This window comes from Acipenser ruthenus, chromosome 41, assembly GCF_902713425.1.
Source record: "Acipenser ruthenus chromosome 41, fAciRut3.2 maternal haplotype, whole genome shotgun sequence".
Taxonomy (NCBI): Eukaryota; Metazoa; Chordata; class Actinopteri; order Acipenseriformes; family Acipenseridae; genus Acipenser; species Acipenser ruthenus.
In genome coordinates this window covers 4,985,281-5,004,846 of record NC_081229.1, presented here as the reverse complement: position 1 = coordinate 5,004,846, position 19,566 = coordinate 4,985,281, and the positions used below count along the sequence as shown (strand labels likewise).

Genomic DNA, 19,566 nt, shown 5'->3' with positions numbered 1-19,566 from the left:
AATCATACATACAAATACATACATTTAAAATAGCAGATTAGAAACGTAAATTCCTGAAAATATGGGGCTCTAATTACATATTTAACTATCAGTTTTGTGTGTCTTTTTTAAAAATCTAAATGAATACAACAATAGCAATAAAATAGTCTTTCTGCTCACGGTGACCAAGGTATACATAAGGTGTTCCTTATCGTATGATATTGTTGGGCTACATTACCTGAATAGATTATATATATGCATATGCATGCCTGCCTGTAAAAGACTGCTGGGCTCCAGTAACCTTCCAAACCGTCACTTTTATTTCAAATCTTTTATACATCGCATGCATCTACATTTTTATTTGTGACTTGTCTTTGCCCTGTTTTGTAGATACTGGATGACAGAAACCACAACACTAACCCATACATTCAGCAACAATTTACAGAGCGTCCAATGCAAAAACAGCTGTGTTGCAGCCACCAACCTTTGGCCTTTTGTTGCATCCGTCTTTTTTAGTAATATATCAGTTCTTGTGAGGATAGTATGTCTATACAGCTGCTGCTTTTTTTGTAACTGTACATTTACACATTCTGTTTTCTGCGAGCTTGTTTTCTACTTTAAAATTCCCATTTTATAATTAATACATCCATATGGTTTTCTGCCACAGTGGAGCTTAAATTGAAATGGTCCTTGTTGCTTTGGAAACCATTGTACTGTGTTCTGCATGTAGTAAGTAACGTGCCAGTTACTTATTAACCGCTTTGAAAATCCTCTACCAAGAGGTACGGGGAGTGTGTGTGTTTTCTTGTATAAAATAATGCATTTATTCTGCTGGTTTTAATGTTCATGCCCAGAGACAAAGTGTGTGCAAATCATAAACTATTAAGCAGTTAATACAGAACTGTCGTGACCCAATCACAAATTCAAATTGAATAAAACACTAAACAAGAAGAGAACTGCTTGGATGTTTTATTTTTCTAAACACTAAGGTTGTGATTGCATACTTTGTAGCAGACACAACATTTTCACCTTACTTTCTTTTGGAAACGTTTAACATCCTTAAACGGCAACACCTGTGAATCCAAAGAGCTATGTTTTGTTGGTAATTGACCTGAATACTGCTCAAGAGCCATGTGTTGGATAGCCCTAAATAGAGTTAATGCAATTACACAACCCATAGGCCTGCACTACAGATGCTCTGCTGCAGGATCCTTTATGTCCTGGGGTAGTTGTCCTGGTCTTTGTTGACCATGGTTTGGGGCCTCCTCCACACTAGCAAGTTTCACAAACTGCAGTGAATGTTTGTTTTTTCCACTGCATCTGTGGCGTAGCAATGGTTAGTAATGGATGTTTTTGTGCTGTTTTGATTTTCAGCACAGTCTATCCTGTAACCTCACATCCTTCAGAGGTTGCCATTTTAGTTTTTTCATAGTGTTATACAAGTACCCCAAACTACTGTTCTTTTATTTGGTACTTTTTAAAAGCTGCTGCCAATTGCCTTTAATAATGGATTAAATGAACGTTTCAATTGTATTTAATTATGATGCATTGCAATAAGAAAGTGCTTTGGAAGAATGGAAAACCAGGCTTTAAACTTTTTTTTAGATTAGCTGAGCTGATTTCTATAACACTAGGTGTTGTGTCTTGAGACATTGTTTTGTGGAATTGGTAGTTAAGACAGCTTGCTTTGTGAAACTAGCCCCAGTTTTACCTGGCAATTAGCAAGGGCTGTGGAGGCTAGGCAGCGGGCTCTAGAACTTCTTAAAATAAAGTCTTGTTCTGATCTGAGAGTGCTGCTGCTGCAGGAACTAAAATGGAGCCACCAGTCTCGGAGTATCAGTACTGTGTTCAGGGCTGTTATTCTGCAGGCACAGCGCAGAGAAGGTTGCCATGGTGATAGTCTAAAAGATGTCACTGACCTGCGGGGTTGTCAGGAACATCATTTATATCTCAACTCCATGGCAACAACCCCAGAGCTCCATTTTTACACTTAAATCATGTGGGGATTTTTTTTTAAATTTAAAACAAACAAAAAAAAGCATAAAAGGTTCCAAATTGCTGTAAATGGGAACACATGTCCAAACCTTGAATGCTCTAATGATATAGTAAAATGAAAATTGCTTATAATATGACGCACACAGACTCAATTCCTTCTTATTTGTTAAGCGCTGTATTGATTTTATGTAATGGGTTCTTGAATGTTCTCGGGGCAAATTCTGTTGTATCCGACATATAAAACCAACCTTGTCGTTGTATAATAATAATAATAAAGATACAAATAAATCTGTGATTCTCAAATAGGTACATCAAAGTGGCACACTAAAATTCAATTTGTCACCCACCCGCTTAGTCACGTTACAAAAACCAACAGTTTAAGGGAGTCCTGTCTGATGGTGACTCTGGTTTTCCTTTCATTTCCCCCCTGCAGAGAGTGGCACGTTTCCAGGGGTGTAGCAGGAACCACCGTACTCGATGACCTTCCAGCGCGATGTCAGATCGTTTGGGGCAAACTGCAAAGGGGAAGGATGGAAAAACCAAGTATTCGTCGCTCAACCTCTTTGATACCTACAAAGGAAAGTCCTTAGAAACCCAGAAACCCGTTGGTAAGGCACACTCCCTCGATTTCTATACACAAATCCCCCCTTTCAAAATGTCTGTTTTATTTTAAAATATAAATATTTCTTAAATATCTAGCTCTAAAAAACACGTTGTGCCATGAAAGACATTATATGCCAGAATGGTCCACCCGTGTTATTTCTCTATTCTTTGGGGGCCATCATGTGATTGTTGTGTGTTTCTTATTTTTAGGTAAATCTCCCCTGTTGACAGATGTACTGTATGTTTTCAGAGACTGTTGCATAGCAGTTGAACCCATTCCAGGTTTTACTACAAGCTTGAGTAGCTCCAATGTATAGGTAACAAGATCAGGTATGTCTTAATAAACTCTCAGTAAAACCAGGAATTGATCAAACTGCTATGCAATGGGATTCTTATTTCCAACCCTGGGGATAGTTTCACAAAGCAGTTTTAGGATCAGTCTGCGAAATCCAGTTATCTGCCATAAAAAAGAATAAAGAAAAGAACACATATATCCTTTTAAATATATAGACTTGCTGAGTGGATTTCTATTAAACTGTATTGTTCTATCTTAAAAAGTATTGTTTTTTGAAACAGGTAAAAATAAGAGCTTGCTATCTAGCAGCCTTCTAAGTGCTAGCAGTGCTTTGTGAAACTGGCCGCAGGTTTTCAGTGCTATGCATGAGTATTGTCACGGTCTTTGTTAATCTGTACATCCCTCGCTGCTCTCCCCAGTCGCCCCCCGTCATGGCTTGCAGAGTCTCGGTAAAGTTGCTTCAGCTCGGCGCATTCCGCCCCCAGCCAACCTGCCAAGTTTGAAAGCCGAGAACAAAGGAAATGACCCCAACGTTTCACTAGTACCTAAAGACGGAACAGGATGGGCAAGCAAGCAGGAAACGCCAGACCCAAAGAGGTGAGATGCAACAATTGATTGATTTAAATGACGGCTTTTATTCTGCAAGCCCCAATTAAAACATTCCTTGATGGATTAATCCCTTGGTGCCCTATTTGGTCCCTCAGGTATATATTATATTACCAGCACCCTGCATGTTTTCAGTTGAATTTGAAAGCTTTATTGTGAAGAGTAGCTTGGATACTACAGTGTTGTCGATACCCAACGATCTGTTGTTGTCTGTCAGATATTTGTCTGTGCTTTAAAATGGTATAAGGTGGAGGTGTGGTCTGACTAGCCAGGGGATTTAACTAACGGAGATTTATCCGAGTGGTCTTTAATACAGGCTTGCCTGTAGTTTGTGTTGCTACCCATCTAAAGGCCTGGTCACATGGGCGACAGATGTTGCTGGCTTATCGCCTCGTGTGTCCACCCTGGTCAGCACCCCAGCGACACCTGGTGACGTGTCTCCCTCTTAGGGTGATGTTCTATTTTTCAGACAACACAAGGGCAACGTTTTCAATACCAGCCAATCATATTTGATAGTAGTGTCACATGATAATAAGGATATAGACCGCGTAGATTCCTGCATAGATATGCAATACATATTTAAGCTATGAATAAAATTCTTACAATAGTAAAATACACGTGTAGCGTATTTTTTAAATGTTTTATTTTAATTTGCCGTGCATGCAGTATGCCTGTCATTTCTACATTAACCCCCAATCGTAACATCTTTCATTTTAACAGTAAGCAAAGTGAATTAAAAAAAAAAATCTCAGGTCTACCTTCTTGCTCTCGAAAGCCTAGAATTATAAGCATTGAAAACATTGTTTAGGATAATGAATACCAATTTATTATGCTTGGCATATTAAATATGTAGACCTACTAACTAAATGCTACTAATGTAAACCTTTTTATTTAAATTAGAAGGAACTACAGGTTTGTTAATGTAATTAGTACATTCTTATATCGTAGTCTTTCTTCGCAGCATGTTTGTCTTGTGACAGAAAACGTGCATTATGATTGGGTTGCCAGCTTGTCGATTTACATGCTTGTCTCTTGTATGACCAGCGCAAACTGCAAGGCAACACGCAGGCTACAAATGTGTTCCTTTTGTTGCCGTCAACAAAAGTCGCCTGTGTGACCAGGCCTTAAAGTGACTTTGTATTTCAGGGTGTGCTCCGTCAGGCGTTTCTTTACAAAATACATTAATACGAAGGTCGAAATAAATAAACTGACTACTATCCTGTCAGGGTTTGGTTTTAAGGCTTGTCAGTTTGCTTGGGACAGTTAATTTTGGACGGACAAGTGCTCCCAACGTATTCAGTGGTCTGTCGGACAAGCCCTTCATAAATATGTTTTAACAACGCCTTGTATAAAGGGTGCCTGTATTGGTGTGTGCCGGGATCTATGCAGTGGTACAGTAGCTAAAGATCATAGAGAAGCTGTGAACCAGCGAACGCTATTTCTGCGAAGTACATACTGTAGCAACATACCTCGTGTCTTACCAATCAAATTGAAGTTTGTCAGCCGAGGGCAGTACTATTTTGGCGTGTAGATGCACATCATGCAGGCGACTGCACATCTAATCTGGAGTTTTATTTAGCCGTCGGCTGAGTTGTAATAGTTCAGCATGTTTTACATTTATTTGGGTTTCCTGAAATTCAAGTCCAGCGACATCAATAAAGATATGTACTGTAGAAGTATTGTTGCTTTTTATCAAGTGAACAATGTGCAGTGCAAACCCACAGAAACTCAGGATGCACCGATCATTGGATCAGAATTGCATCTGATTATTAACAAAATCTCATAATCTTTAATCTGCGTTTCACAGTCATTATCACCGATTATTATTTTCCGTCCTTGAAAGCTCAGTCTCAGATATGTGATGTAGTAATAAATTGGCCTGCATACATGCAATATACCTGCAAGCTTTTACATTTTTTATTGCAGTTTTAACAAAAATCTTCATAAGGATCTAGGGGGGAAATATTTATTCAGAATAATTAACATGTTGTGTTTGTGATTTCTGTTAGGCTACGAATGTGTTTCATGCACATTATGTACTAAAATATAGGGTTGGAACAATAACCGATGATCGTGATTTTATCAATAATGTGTTTGCATCAATAATTTTATTGCGTTGAAAAATGATCGATAATCATATTATTGTCCGTTACTCAATATGATACTTGTGTGTAACAGTAACTCTGCATTGAAGCAGTAAGCGGCAATGGACTGTCTGTGAGGCGTAAGATTTGATCTGTGCGCACTGCGTAGTGGGAAGTTGTTGTAACGTACATGTGCAGTAAGCTTTACTGAGTAAGGGGAACGTTTGAAGCCAATGGTGCTGGCAGCTGCAGAAAACCCTGAACTGACTGAAAAGAAGAAAAACAAATCAGTCCTGTGTGGGAGTTTTTTTTAGAGACAATACCACGCAAAGGGAATACCACTAATCTGTTCACCCATCTAAAGATCATCATCCAGATTCATATTTACGTGTTTCTGCGAGACCAAAATACGACAGGCACAGTAAAATCAAAATCTGAGCAGAGAAGTTCAAAATAACTAAGTTATGGAACGTAAATCAAAATATAGCAAGGATCACCCGTTTTATTTGCAAGGTTATGCAGCCATAAGGTGATACAGTTGTATGTAATTATTGATTTTAAACAGTATGCTTGCTTTTAACTAGGGCTGTATTAGAGGGTTCGTTTGCTAGCCAGGAATTCACGCACTGTTTATTTATTTTTTGACAATGTGTGAATACAGAAATCACACATTAAATGTCACTTGCATGCAAAATTCGATCTTTTGATTTGTATAATGCATATTACTTAAACAAAAGTTGTTGTATTAAAATTCACTACCAAATGTTGGGGGTGGGGTTACCTATAGCGGTTGTAGTGCTTCAGTAAAATATGTACAGAATACCTAGTGTACAAGACATGTCCCTCCCCCTCCAGTTTGTGTTAACCAGAGGCAAATTTCTTCATTCTCCATCTCGACAGCAAAGCGCTGTATAACGTAGGCTGTATTGAAAGAAATGTCTCGAAACCCCTCTGCTGTTTGGGATTTTTTTTGTTAAATGCCCAGACAGTTGCGTGTAACTAAAAAAAAAGCACATTTTTATTTAAATTATATAAACATGATTACTGTTCTTTAACATATTTTTAAACTACATATGGATGTTTTATTCCATTTATATGGCTTACCTGTAAAATAATAGGATTTTCAATCAAATATAAACAAGTACCTATGGTGACGTCACCAATAAATTTTGCAAATGAGTACCATCGAAGGTTTGAACCTTCCTTCAGTAATGTTTTCCGAACCTTCGAAGGTCAAAATGTACCCTTCGTTGCAGCCCTACTTTTTAACTTTACATCATGGTTTAATTTTCTTCCTAAATTTTGCACTGGCAAAGCAGGAAAATACAAATATGTAGCTCACTGTAAATTATTGTAGAAAAGTGGACCTTTTGCCTATTTATTATTTTAAGAATTTAACGTACATTAAATGCAATTGCAATTCTCAGTGCAAAAAAAAAAAATCTTTTATTAGCCTAAACTCAATTAGTCTGTTTCTTTATTTTAAACTACATTTTTTTTATGAATTACATTAAAACTCAGCGTAATTTCTTTTTATCGTCTAGTTGTATATCTCAATTAGATATTTAGCATAAATAGAAACATTTAGCTTGCAAGTATCGTTCTGTCTGAAATTTAAAGCTGTTCAGTGGATGTGGAGTGATAGTGATCCTGCAACGTAATCGACTCTGTGCTCAGTGTTAAACAGCTGATATTTTTTAGGGCTGTGTATCGGCAGTGTCTTAACGGTACGTATCGCGATACGAGGGTCACGATACGATATGTATCACGATACAGTGAATTCAGCACGAAATATAAAAATCACACAGTCTCATTTGCTTGTGCAAGTGTTTGCAATCACAACACTGGTAACGCACTTTTGGTCAAACAAGCTTTGGTTTCCTGTTTCATTCTTTAAAATACATTTCTTTAAAACCAAAATTAGAAATCAGGGCTCCAGACGCAGTTGTTCCCTTAGGAGCCAATGGCTCCTCGGTCAAATCCAATTGCTGGTGCCACTTCAGGAGCAAGTTAGTTGCGATTACATTCAACTGCTTAAAATACAGCAACTTGTTCAGACACTAAAGTGATAGTAAAGCAGTAACTTCATGGCTGTACTAGCTTGTTTGTTGCCACATTCTGCTCGATGGTTAATCGATGCAGCTGATGACTGCAGTGAACTCAGCATGTTTATTTATCAAAATCTGTGAAGGCACCTCTAATTGTGTGCAGGTTTAACATGGGAAAGAGCATGCTGCAATGCAGCAGCTCCATGCTCAGTGTCAGTGAAGTCCTGATCTGACAGCATGTAACACAGACAGCTCTTATGATTACATGTTACCGTTTATTTTTCAGTAAAAACCAGTTTAAATTGCAGTAAGTTGGTTCTGCTGTTGACGATATTAAACACTAAATGTTTACACAACACTCAAACACGTTTGGTCACGTCACAACTGCTGCATGAAACTAGGGTATCATGCTGGTGTTAATACAGCACCTGTCTGTGCTTACAAGCATTTGCATTCAGTGAAATTGTTACTATTATGAGTGTATTCGTTACTTTTCTTCTCGCACTTCAGTTTATTAAATAAGTGTGTTCCCCTTGCAGACAGACATCATGGCGCATTCATAAATATTGACACGTGGTTTTAAAGGGAGAGGCAGCTTTTTTGTGTTGCAGGCGCCAATGCACCTAACCCCTAAACAACTTTACAAATGATTTATTTTTTGCATTTTCCAACCATTTTAGCCCCAGTCTGGAGCCCTGCAAATTTGAGCCTTACGCATTTTATACACAGTGTGATTCTTATAGAACATGAGGCGAGTCCATACTGGGTTTTAAACCGGCTGGAGCAGGTTAAATTTCACTGTCGCCCTGAAGATTTTATCAACATTAATAACCTGCCTCCGCTCAGCTTCCGTTTCACTCTGCTGCTGGCGGACAAAAACACCCTCAACACAGTTGATGTAACTTAAAACGTGAGTATCGATGTTTCTTAAGAAACTGCACAGACGCCATTTCTTAATCAGTGTTAAGTTTATTTCATACATGCAGGGAAACCAGTCCAAGTATAGAACCGATTACCAGCTGTTACATCTTTTACATGACATTAAATACCCTTCTGCATAGGTGTCTCTCTCCTCCTCTTTCTCTGACACTTAACCAATAGAAAAGGTACAACACATTATTCTGTTACCATATATTTAATTTTGTGTGTGTGTGTGTCTGTGTGTGTCTAGTCTAGTGTGGCGACCTCTGAACTCAGTGCATTCTTCAGACCCCTGATGCCCCAAAAAGGTCCATACATCTGGTTTTTGTCCTCTTCCTTGTTCCTATCTCTCCGTTTTGCCTGAGACCCTTTGAGTCCAGTGGCATTATCTCTTATTCTCCCTGTGAACCTTTGGGTCCAACGGCAGTCCCTGGGAGCCTTTTAGCTCCTTTATGCTTTGTATTCCAAAAGTCTTAGAGCCTGGCCCCTTCTGGTCCACAGCATTGTTATCTTGTTAGCTTGCAGTCAATGTTGGACAAGAAGCTTGTAGACGCAAGGTCTCTTATCAGTTGTTTGCAGTACATGCAATTTGAACCAAACAGTCTGCTATCTGCAATATTAGTCTCTTTTCAGAAAAGAACACCAGTATAGCTTTGCCAGTCCACATGCGTAGCAAACTGCTAATCAATTCTCGATCCATGTTTTCCAACAACAGTGAATGAGGTGAAGCTGCTAATAAATATGATCTAATCAGTGTAGACAGAAATTAACACATGCTCATGTTTGTTAGCAGATCAAATTTTACATAAAAAAAAAAAAAAAAAAACACAATGTGTTGATACAGGGGTCACTGTATCGATAATCGTATCGTCAAGAAAAATATCACGGTTCACCGTGTGATTTGATGAATCGGCACAACCCTAGTAAGTGATATATTTCATGTTTGAACTATTAAACAGAAATGCAATATGAGTAGTGCAATGCAGTTTGGAAAAATGTCAAGCTTAACCCTTAGCGGTCCATTTATTCAGCGCCTGTGATGCGCGTCGGGTCCAATTTATTTTCACACACGCAGTTTATTTTAGACGCGCTGTTTAAAAGTATTTTTTTTCTCAGTAAAAAAGGTTTAAAAGGCACTGCATATCAACAGGACACTGAGTATTGCATCTCCAGCCCCGCTCCACCTCTTGTTCACTGTATTTATCACATACCTCTTCATATTCGTGCATACTGATAAATAATCACCTGATCACTTGTTTTATCACCAAACACCTCAATAATGCGATCCAAGTCATTATTTTATTCCTATAACATCTCAAAAAGCTTGGCAAATGTCTGTGATATTCTTTGAGCGCTGGATGCGGAAGCAGCTATCTTGTTTGTTTATGTCCGTGTTAGGTCTGTGATGCCGGGGCTATGTGTATTGCTCAGATCCGCCCCCCCTCCTTTTTTTTCCGGATTCTCTCAGCGCCTCTCAGTCTCACTCGGCCATCGAAAGGTTTTCTTTGCTTTTTCCAGAGAAAAAACAACTAGAGACCTATGCTTGACGTCTTTTTGATGATGTCGGACATGGAAGGGAAAATTGTAATGTCGGACCTGTTTTTTTAAAAAATTTATTTGTATTTTGTGTTGCGGACAACCAGCGATCTACCTTGCAATTGTCCGTTGATCAATGAAGAAAATCCCGTAATCTAAACCTGCATATAAATGAGTAAATAATGTGCTGACTGGACCTTGACTGTCACATTAACCAGGGTTTCCCTCTCTCTCTCTTCCTCCCTGCAGTACCGATGCATTGTCAGTACAGCAGCCGGAATCGCAGCTGCCTCCGGCTTCACAGACGCCTGTGTTGATCCAGCCGAAACCATCCCCGGCACCCGAGGTAAAACTTTCCATCAGTGTGTCCGTCTGTCTGTGGAGGACATTGTAATGAATCTCCTCCTAGTGGCTGATGAGTAAATACAACTGACATCAGCATAGGACATATACTAACCTCTCGACTACTGAGCTTGTTCTTTACAACCGTATGGTCTGCAGGTTTGTGTTTCAGTTTTTACTGTGATTTTGTTTTTTAATTGAACATTGTTGCTGATACACTGTGGCTAATCAAGCACATATTAAAACCTGGAATGGGTCAAATTGCTATGCAATAAGTCATATTTCTCTCCCTGTACTAAAAAAGGTGATACCCTTTTATAGGATCAGCTAAAATGTCTAAATATTCTAAAATTGATTTAATCCAAATTGCATAAGAAATGGATCAGAAAACAATTCTTTTCAAACCACTTTTCCAGTCATACAGTTTGCATTTGGTTTGTTTTTTGTTTAAGAAAACTCACAAGGCTGACTAATTTTGTTGTAACATGAACAACTGTTTATTTTCTGTGAGCATACTGTGTGAGATTGAAATGGATCTGTTCGTACAATGACATTTTTAATTTTTTTCTTTTCTTCAGAATCCGGTTTCTTCAGCAGCAGCAGGCGTAGCAAAATCCTGGGCGCAGGCCAATGTTATACATGGAGCACAAGGAGATGGTGAGTCTGTCTGGTCACGGTTTCTTCATGTGCCACCTTGATACAGGGGCAGTGTATCATGGTACTTGACCAAAAACACTTCATAGATGCGTGAATGTGACCATTATAATCAGGGCATATGAGGCAGTGCCTGTCTGTTGTACTACATTTTTTCATAGATCTAGACAGCTGCTTATGGGTCAGTCTCTTATTAGGGCCAGCATGTGGTACAGCAGCTTGTTCATGCTGTATTTGAGATGTAATATGGACAAATCACTCTCGCTAATCGGTCCTTTTGTGCACCAAGTTTATGAATCAAATTTAACCATCAAGTAATTGGATTTTCTCATGAGAACATCCCCAGCAAATGAGTCCCGATATTTATTAACTCTCTTACCAAGGACGGCATTTAGCATAATTTACCTTTTATAGGTTTGATGGTTTAGTTTTTCATGATACTGGTAGTCCTAAAGTTGTATTTAGTAATTGGTCATGGTGATAGTTCCTGAGCTGCTTGTAAACCACAGTGCTTTCTGTATGTGTCTCTCAGGTGGAAAGGGATCAAGCCAACCGTCGCCATTCTCTCGCGAGGAATTTCCCACCCTGCAGGCGGCTGGAGACCAGGACAAAGCTGGCAGAGAACAGGACATTACAGATCTGTCGTATGGGCCAGGACCAAGCCTCCGCCCCCAGAGTGAGAGCCAGGGCATTCAAAAAAAAAATATAAAAAAAAAAAAATATATATATATATATATATACACACACACAAAACTACACCTTGTTTAATTTTGTCTGCTGCAACCACCAGTTTGAAACTAATATTTGTGCTTTAATAGCTGCATTTTAGTAATAATTCAGCCCTGGGAAGCCAGATAACACTGATGGATGCTTTATTTCTACACATACCTTCGCCTTCTAATATAGGTACACACACTTTTATATTGGTGATAATATTGTTATTTGAGTTTTTCTTAGAACTAATAATTCTATTTATTATGTCCTGTTTTCAGGGTTGGCTTAGTTGTTCTCTGACTCGCTCTCTTCTCTCTGTTTTTCAGACGTGACGAGCTGGCGGGAGGGTGGTGGTCGTGCGCTGAGCTCGGTCACACCCGGAGAGGGGGGGGAGGTGTGTGCTGGGGTGGGAGGGGAGATGGTGGGGGAGGGGGGGCAGCCCGGAGGCCCTGAGCAGCAACAGCACCACTCCAGAAACAACCCCCCAGCACCCACCCCAGCTGCCACTGCAGGCCTGGCACTGCCTCTGCCACCACAGCATGGAGTCCCGCCACAGTTCGCTGCCTACCGAGGAATCATGCCTCCTTTCGTAAGTGTCCTCGGTCCTGAATAACAAACTCCGTAAACAAGGCTGGTTCCTGCTTCAGTCATGCAGTCGTTGCTGAGGGTGATTTCTAGTCTCTCTAGTTGGCAATTGATACAAAGGGGACTGGGCTGAGTCATTTTTTTCATTACTAGCTGGATGCTTTGCATCACCTAGAATTAAGACATAATAAAAAATAATAATAATAAATAAAAAAAAGAACTAAACATAATTTAGATATTTTATTGACCATCATGTTATCAAAGAAACTACAAAATAATATTGCAAGTCTACCGTAAGACTTAATAGTAGTGCAGTATTTCATGTTAGATTTCGAAATATCACATTTTTCAATTTGTCAGTTTTTCATTAAGTATATGGAAAACTAAAAAGCAGTATGTAGTTCAGTATGTTAATGTAACATTATTGAGCAGGTTTCATTCGACTTTTATGAAGCAAAATTAGTTAATTCTGTAGGGTGATGCAAAACTTTTGGCCATAGCTTTACATCTCTTTAGATATGAACTAGCCTTAATACTGTAGAAAATCAATAATATATAAATGACTTGTTTGCATATATGTGTCAATGTTTGTATTATTTATAGATGTATATACGTGTATATAGATGGGGAGGGGATGCTCATTGAATGTTCATGGAGTACTGTAGTTGTTCCACAAATGAACTCTGGGGGTGGGGTGGGGGCAGCTCTTTATGAATGCTCATGAACTATTCTGTTACTATAACAAGTACAATGTATGGAAAACAGTGGGTGGATTGCAACGTTCCACTTAAACCAGTTTAACAGGTTTAAACCTTAAAACGTGTTTTTTTAAAAAGGCCGGTCTCTGAGCTGAATTGCAACGCACCAGTTTAGAACACAAGGTGTCAAAAGGCGTTTTCAACTTCAACCTATCAGCAGCGTTTTAATTTAAACCAAGTTTTCATTCTTATCTAGACCATGTAGCAGCAGGTTTGTTCGTTCAAGATTCTAATATTCGTTCATTTTCAAAATGTTATCAAAGCCATTATATGTAACACTGTATTAAAGTTGAAAAAGTAATAACGCAGGCATATCTCTGTCGTGAATAGAGGTTGTCAAAAAACACTTGCTCAGCAACCATGTGGCAAAGCAAAACTGATTTAAAGAAAAAACAGCAAAAAAAAAAAAAAAAAGAAACTTGAGGATCTGATGAACTCTTCATGTCGGGTTAATTTTGGATAAAAACTGTTTGGGATTCTTGCATGCTGGATTAAGATTTGGTGCACTCTGAAATAATTAGTGTCAGATTGATTTTGAATAAAAGTTCAGCTTCAATTCATGGTTTATGCTTTTTGTACTACATTTTAAAACTAAGTAATAGGATAAAGCAAAGGCAGAATACTGCATACATGAGACGATCAGGTACATGTAATTCTACTTGTATTCACAATCACATCTCATTAATTCACTCCAACAGTATGTTTTGATTGTCCTTTCTCTGACGAACCCCTCGATATAACAAACAAAAGGCTTGGACCTGAACAGGTTTGTTAAAGCGAAAGTGTACTGTTGAATTAGATATGATAACATTGGTTTTTACTGGAACGTATCAATTGTTTATGTATATAATGTATTTGAATGACTTAAATATTACAAATAAAATGGAATACACAAAATGTATTAAACCTTTTTTTATTCTGAAACCAGGATTTAAAATCCTTTAAAAATGCACAATATAGTAATTTAAATGCTTTATTAAATTAATTTAGGTTTCATGTAGGCATATTTAATATTACAAGATAAGTTGTAATTGCTGCTTAGATGAATTCCTAAGGAAAGATTCATTTGCGGCAGTAGTCTTAGAGCTGGTTTATAATGGGTCTGAAATAAACAATTAATTTGGTTTTAAAGTGTTTGGTACGTTTTCAACGTAGTTTAATTTAGACCAGTTTTAATGGTTTAGCTGGGGTTGAACCAGACCTGAATTTAGTACCAAGATAATGGTCAGTGTATGTGGTACATTGCAGTATGTTTAAATCCTGGATTCAGACAAGTTCTGGTCTTTTGATCAAGCTCTGCCTCTACTAAGGTAACAGTGTGTTTGTACCAGCCATTCTGTTGATGTGCTGACATCATAATACACATTTGAAAAATATTTGTTTAGATATTTTACATTTGCTTTATTAATGCATGCTCTAATTTTTTGACTGGTTTGTTTTTCAGATGTACCCCCCCTACTTGCCGTTCCCTCCCCCTTATGGGCCCCAGGGACCCTTCAGATACCCCCCGCCAGGAGAGGCACCCAGGTCAGGATTATACCGTGTGATGTGAAAATGAAACGGTTCACCTTGTAAACCTGGGGGCTGTGTGTATGCAGTTGATGGTGTGTTCTGATGTTTGTGTGTATGTATAAAGCTGATGACATGTTGTTATGACTGTTCACCTGTGTCTTTAGTGCTGATAGCAGGTTCCAATAACAGTGTGTATTAGCTGAAGGCATGTTAGTGTATGTATGAAGTTCCTGGCTTGTTCTGATGGAGGTGCTCTCTTCCCTCTGTGTTCTCCTTATAATGAATGTGTCTGCAATCATTGATGCAGGCTTTCATTTTCCCTGTGTGTGTGTGTACTTGCTTGCAGACTCTTTTCCGCCTGCATGACCTTGCAGCAGGTTGTAATGGCTATCTGTGTATGAAGCCGCTGGCATGTTGTCCTCACTCTCCCCCCTGGTCTGTGTATGAAGCCGCTGGCATGTTGTCCTCACTCTCCCCCCTGGTCTGTGTATAAATCCGCTGGTATGTTGTCCTGACTCTCTCTGTGCTCATCCCCCTGCAGGTTTGCTCGTGTGCCAGATAGAGGGGGAGGTCCCAGGCAGTCCCAGCATCCCTCGCGGGTCTCGGAGGCGGTTAAGCGTCCTTCCATCCTCAAACAGGATGACCTGAAGGAGCTGGACGAGCTAGACCACGATATGGATGACGGCTGGGCAGGCAAGACCCTTCTAAAAGCTTACCGTGCTTTTCCCATTGTTATACTATGCCAGGGGTGGCCAATTCTGGTCCTGGAGAGCCGCAGGGTGTTCTGGTTTTCGTTCCACCTGAGTTCTCAATTACTTAATTGAACCAATTGTTTTCTTAATTGGCCAACACTAACATGTTTCTTAAGTCTTTGGCCATTGAGGATTTAACGAGACCCAGAAAACCTGTATGATTGTGGCTCTCCATGACCAGGATTGGCCACCCTTGTACTATGCGTTACTCTTTATTCTGTACAATGCTAACCTGTGCTTTACCCTGCTTTCACTATGCTTTATTAAACTTCTGTGCTTTTACTGTGGAAACTTAACCATGCTTTTACTATGGTTTATTAGACTTTGCTATGCTTTTACTAAAGGGAACTTTTATAAGGGGAGAGGTGTTGAGACCTGGCAGGACTGAGTGTTATAGAAGGCAGAAGGAGGTGGGAGGTATTGGAAGGGCCCTTGGTGGAAACTATTTAACTTTTAGATCATTTTTTGAGATCAATCTTAAGTTTAGAAAGGTATATTCAGTGTATTAGTGCCGTATTCAGTATTTAGGCTAAAAGATGCAGTCATTTAATTTTTTTTAAACAGAAATATGCTTCTTGGGTTTTAGGACTTGGTTACAGGCATTCATAATGTTGTTTTTTTTAAATTTTTATTTTAAACAAGCCTGATTCCAATAGTTAAAGTGTTTTGTGAATGAAACAGAATCTAACCCCTCTGGTGCTGCGTGTGTGTGTTACAGGAGCTCACGAGGAGATTGATTACTCAGCCAAGCTGAAATTCAGCGATGATGAGGGGGAGGAAGAGATGGAGGAGAAAGGAGACAATAGTAATGCAAACTGGTGAGGAACAGCTTTATTAGCATTAACCCTTTGCGGTCCTATGTCGGACCAGGTCCGACATAACAATTATTCCTTTCCTGTCCGATGTCTGACCCTGTCCGACATCATCAAAAAGACGTCAAGCACAGGTCTCTAGTCATTTTTTCTCTGGAAAAAGCAGAGAAAACCTTTCAATGGCCGAGTGAGACCGATAGAAGCCTAGAGAAGCAGAAAAAGAGGCGTATCTGAGCAATACACATAGTCCCTTCACCACAGACATAACACAGACATAAACAAACAAGATAGCTGCTTCCGCATCCAGCGCTCAAAGAATATCACAGACATTTGCCAAGCTTTTTGAGATGTTATAGTAATAAAATAATGACTTAGGTAGCATGATTGAGGAGTGATCAGGAGATGATTTATCAGTATGCACTACTATGAAGAGATATGTGAAAAATACAGTGAACAAGGAGTGGGGCAGGTCTGGAGATGCAGTACTGAGTGTCCTGTTGATATGCAGGGGCTTTTAAACCCGTTTTACTATAAATAAAATTACTTTTAAACAGCGCATGTAAAATAAACAGAACTTGTGAAAATAAATTGGACCTGACGCACCTGACAGGTGCTGAATAAATGGACCGCAAAGGGTTAATATGGGACCACTTTCATTGTGATGGGCTTCTGAATTACAACACTAGATAAACTGCTGCATCCTGGTACCTTTGTTGTGGAATGAATTCAACTACAGAATTGGAGCAAAAGCCAATTTTTGTCTGTAGCATCAGCCTGTACTAAACTACGAAAAAAAAAAAAAAAGATCTTCTGCACATGAAAGGGAGGAAAGGGTTACCAAGTTGTTGGCAACATTAGATGATTAAATCTTAGTTAAATCACCAGAGGACATTAAACTGCATATAATACCGCCCCTCCCTTCTGACAAGTTTTTTATTTTTGTTTCCATCTCAGGGAGCGCCGTGACTCGCGGCCCCAGGAGCACCAGCCTTCTCGCAGCTCCGACAGCGGGGGAAACAGCCGCAGGGGCACCCCATGTGAAGAGCCTCCCCAAACCAAGCCTGCCTGGGGAGACGAGACAGGGGAGCAGACCCCCGCACCCCAGCAGCACAGGCAGGGGGGAGGTGGGGGAAATAGGGGACATGCCAGCGACTACCAGGTAACTAGGGAGTGTGTCAATGAATTGTGATACTTTCTTTACATGATATATCGAATTGTAATAGAGGTATGTATCGCTTGTATCATGATACAAGACAAAAGCACAGCATACCTCAACGACAGTGAGAAGGAATGGATGGCTAAAGTCAGTAAACTGGAGACAGGAGGTGCCCACCTGATGACTTGCCCCACCCATCCCATTAGACAGTTGCCGTGCTGAGGCGCTAGGGAGGCTGCTCTTTGGTTAATCCTTTGAGCCAGCATTACGCTTCAGCCATCAAAACCGGGCCAATAGGAGATCCACTTTACCCGGCTGAGGAAAAGCAGTGAAGGCTCATATTACAGCGAAGCTTCGTCTTGATTGGTCCCACCACTACTATCTTTTTGTCTCGGTGAAAGCATGAAGTAAATAACAGCTATTCTCATGTAATAAAAACAGTACAGTTTATTATGGAAACCAGAAAAATTTAACTTGTACTTGAGAGTTTAAAAAAAAAAAAAAAAAAATCTCTTACCTACTAACCAATGTTAGAAGCCTGTGTAGGGTTACAACAAACCAAGAACTTGGTGTATAGTAACTCAGAACTACTGGGGGATTTTTCTGTTTTTATATATAAAAGTTAACAATTATCATGCTTTAGAGTCCCAACTGGATACAGCAAAAATAAGGTATAAGTTAAAGCCTTTTTTTAAAGTGTTGTAGTTAGTAAACCAGACGTACAGCTTGTTGACTTTCTTCCTCTTCCACCAGGGTCGCAGGACAGGCTTAGCTCCTCCCCATGAGCAGCAGTCTCCGCCCCCTCATGGCCCTCTGACTGGCCAGGGGCCGCACGGGTACTACAGACAAGCTCCGCCCACACACAGCGTTCCACAGGTACGCAGAAACATTCTTTCCTACCTCCACAAACTGAGGTTGTGAACTGAGGTGACGCCTTCGTCGGTGTAAAACGAGGCAGAGTGGGTCTTGCGAACTAAATGTAGAAGCGTTTGCACGGAGTCGTGATCATGGGACACAATTTTAAAATTCTATTCTGGATTGATCCGTTGTTTAATGGTTGCCCATCTCCCTTCCCTGCGCCCATACTCTTACGCAGGCCAGGTTCTCCCATCAAGCAATGTTGCCCCCCAAGGAAGGTCCATTCCTACCTCTAACTCTGACCAGACCCAATTCACCAGGAACGCTGCCAAATTCTGTGTTTTGTTTAACCTAAATTATGCGAGAAACCTGTGAAAAAAATAAATAAATGTCAGTTTCAGTTAAATGACTTTTTTTTATTATTATTGTTAAATAAAGGTATTCTAACCAAAACATTTGTGTTTTTTAATATATATATATATATATATATATATATATATATATATATATATATATATATATATATATAATTATAGGGAAGTTGGCTCTTTTGAGCAAAAACTTAGGGTTTAAATGTTATGCATTGTTGAGGTTTTCTAGTAAAATGTGCTTAAATTGTTCATATGGTGAAAATGGCTTAAAAACTGCACCTACAAAAAGGGGCTTGAAAGTTGGCTACGTGAGCTTTAGACAGACACAGGCAACTTGTGGATCAAAAGAGGTTACATTTAAGATCTCATTTTTAAAGAAAAAAACAATGCACTTATTTTTTTTATTTTTTTATTTTTTTATTAGGAGAGGTCCACTTCGCAAACAGCGTCCACACCTGTCCCTGTGCCTGGCCAAGCAGTGGTGGCCTCTCTCCCCCCCTCAGGGGGCTCTACAGCGGGGGTGGCACCGGGTTCATCACCCTCAGCAGGGGCTCCAGGCACAGGGGGCGAGGATGAAGATGAGACCTGGCGCCAACGCAGGAAGCAGTCCTCCACGGAGATCTCTGCAGCCGTGGAGCGGGCGCGCCGTCGCAGGGAGGAGGAGGAGCGGCGCATGCAGGAGGAGCGCAGAGCCGCCTGCGCAGAGAAGCTGAAAAGGCTGGATGAGAAGTTTGGGGACAAGCAGCCGCAGCAGCCAGCACAGCGCCCAGAGAGGGTGTCCTGTGCTGGGAGTGAGGAGGCGGGGGAAGGAGGCAGCACGGCCAACACCCCCAGTCCTGTCCCCCCGGCCTCGGAGAGCGAGAGGGAGGGGGAGGAAACGCAGCCGGCTGGTGGAGGGGTCAGCGCTAATCATAGGCAGAGGGCCAGCAGCAGCAGCAGCTTTGACTCTAATCCTGGTACTTTTATCCCTGTTATTTATTTAATA

General features: G+C 40.1%; 1 protein-coding gene across 3 annotated transcripts in view; it reads left to right on the top strand.

Moving 5' to 3' along the window:
• LOC117433694 (protein PRRC2A-like) overlaps positions 1-19,566 on the top strand; it is a 46,281-nt gene that overhangs the window by 2,149 nt on the left and 24,566 nt on the right. For all 3 annotated transcript variants that reach the window (XR_009311373.1, XM_059010957.1, XM_059010956.1), the window contains exons 2-13: positions 2,408-2,582; positions 3,292-3,469; positions 10,317-10,413; positions 10,988-11,066; positions 11,596-11,739; positions 12,104-12,366; positions 14,565-14,647; positions 15,174-15,325; positions 16,103-16,202; positions 17,151-17,355; positions 18,106-18,228; positions 19,006-19,537. Coding sequence is in view for 2 of the 3 variants with exons in the window: in XM_059010957.1 (XP_058866940.1) it covers positions 2,468-2,582; positions 3,292-3,469; positions 10,317-10,413; positions 10,988-11,066; positions 11,596-11,739; positions 12,104-12,366; positions 14,565-14,647; positions 15,174-15,325; positions 16,103-16,202; positions 17,151-17,355; positions 18,106-18,228; positions 19,006-19,537 (2,071 nt within the window). In the remaining variant the exon portion in view is untranslated. The remainder of the gene's footprint in view (positions 1-2,407; positions 2,583-3,291; positions 3,470-10,316; positions 10,414-10,987; positions 11,067-11,595; positions 11,740-12,103; positions 12,367-14,564; positions 14,648-15,173; positions 15,326-16,102; positions 16,203-17,150; positions 17,356-18,105; positions 18,229-19,005; positions 19,538-19,566) is intronic.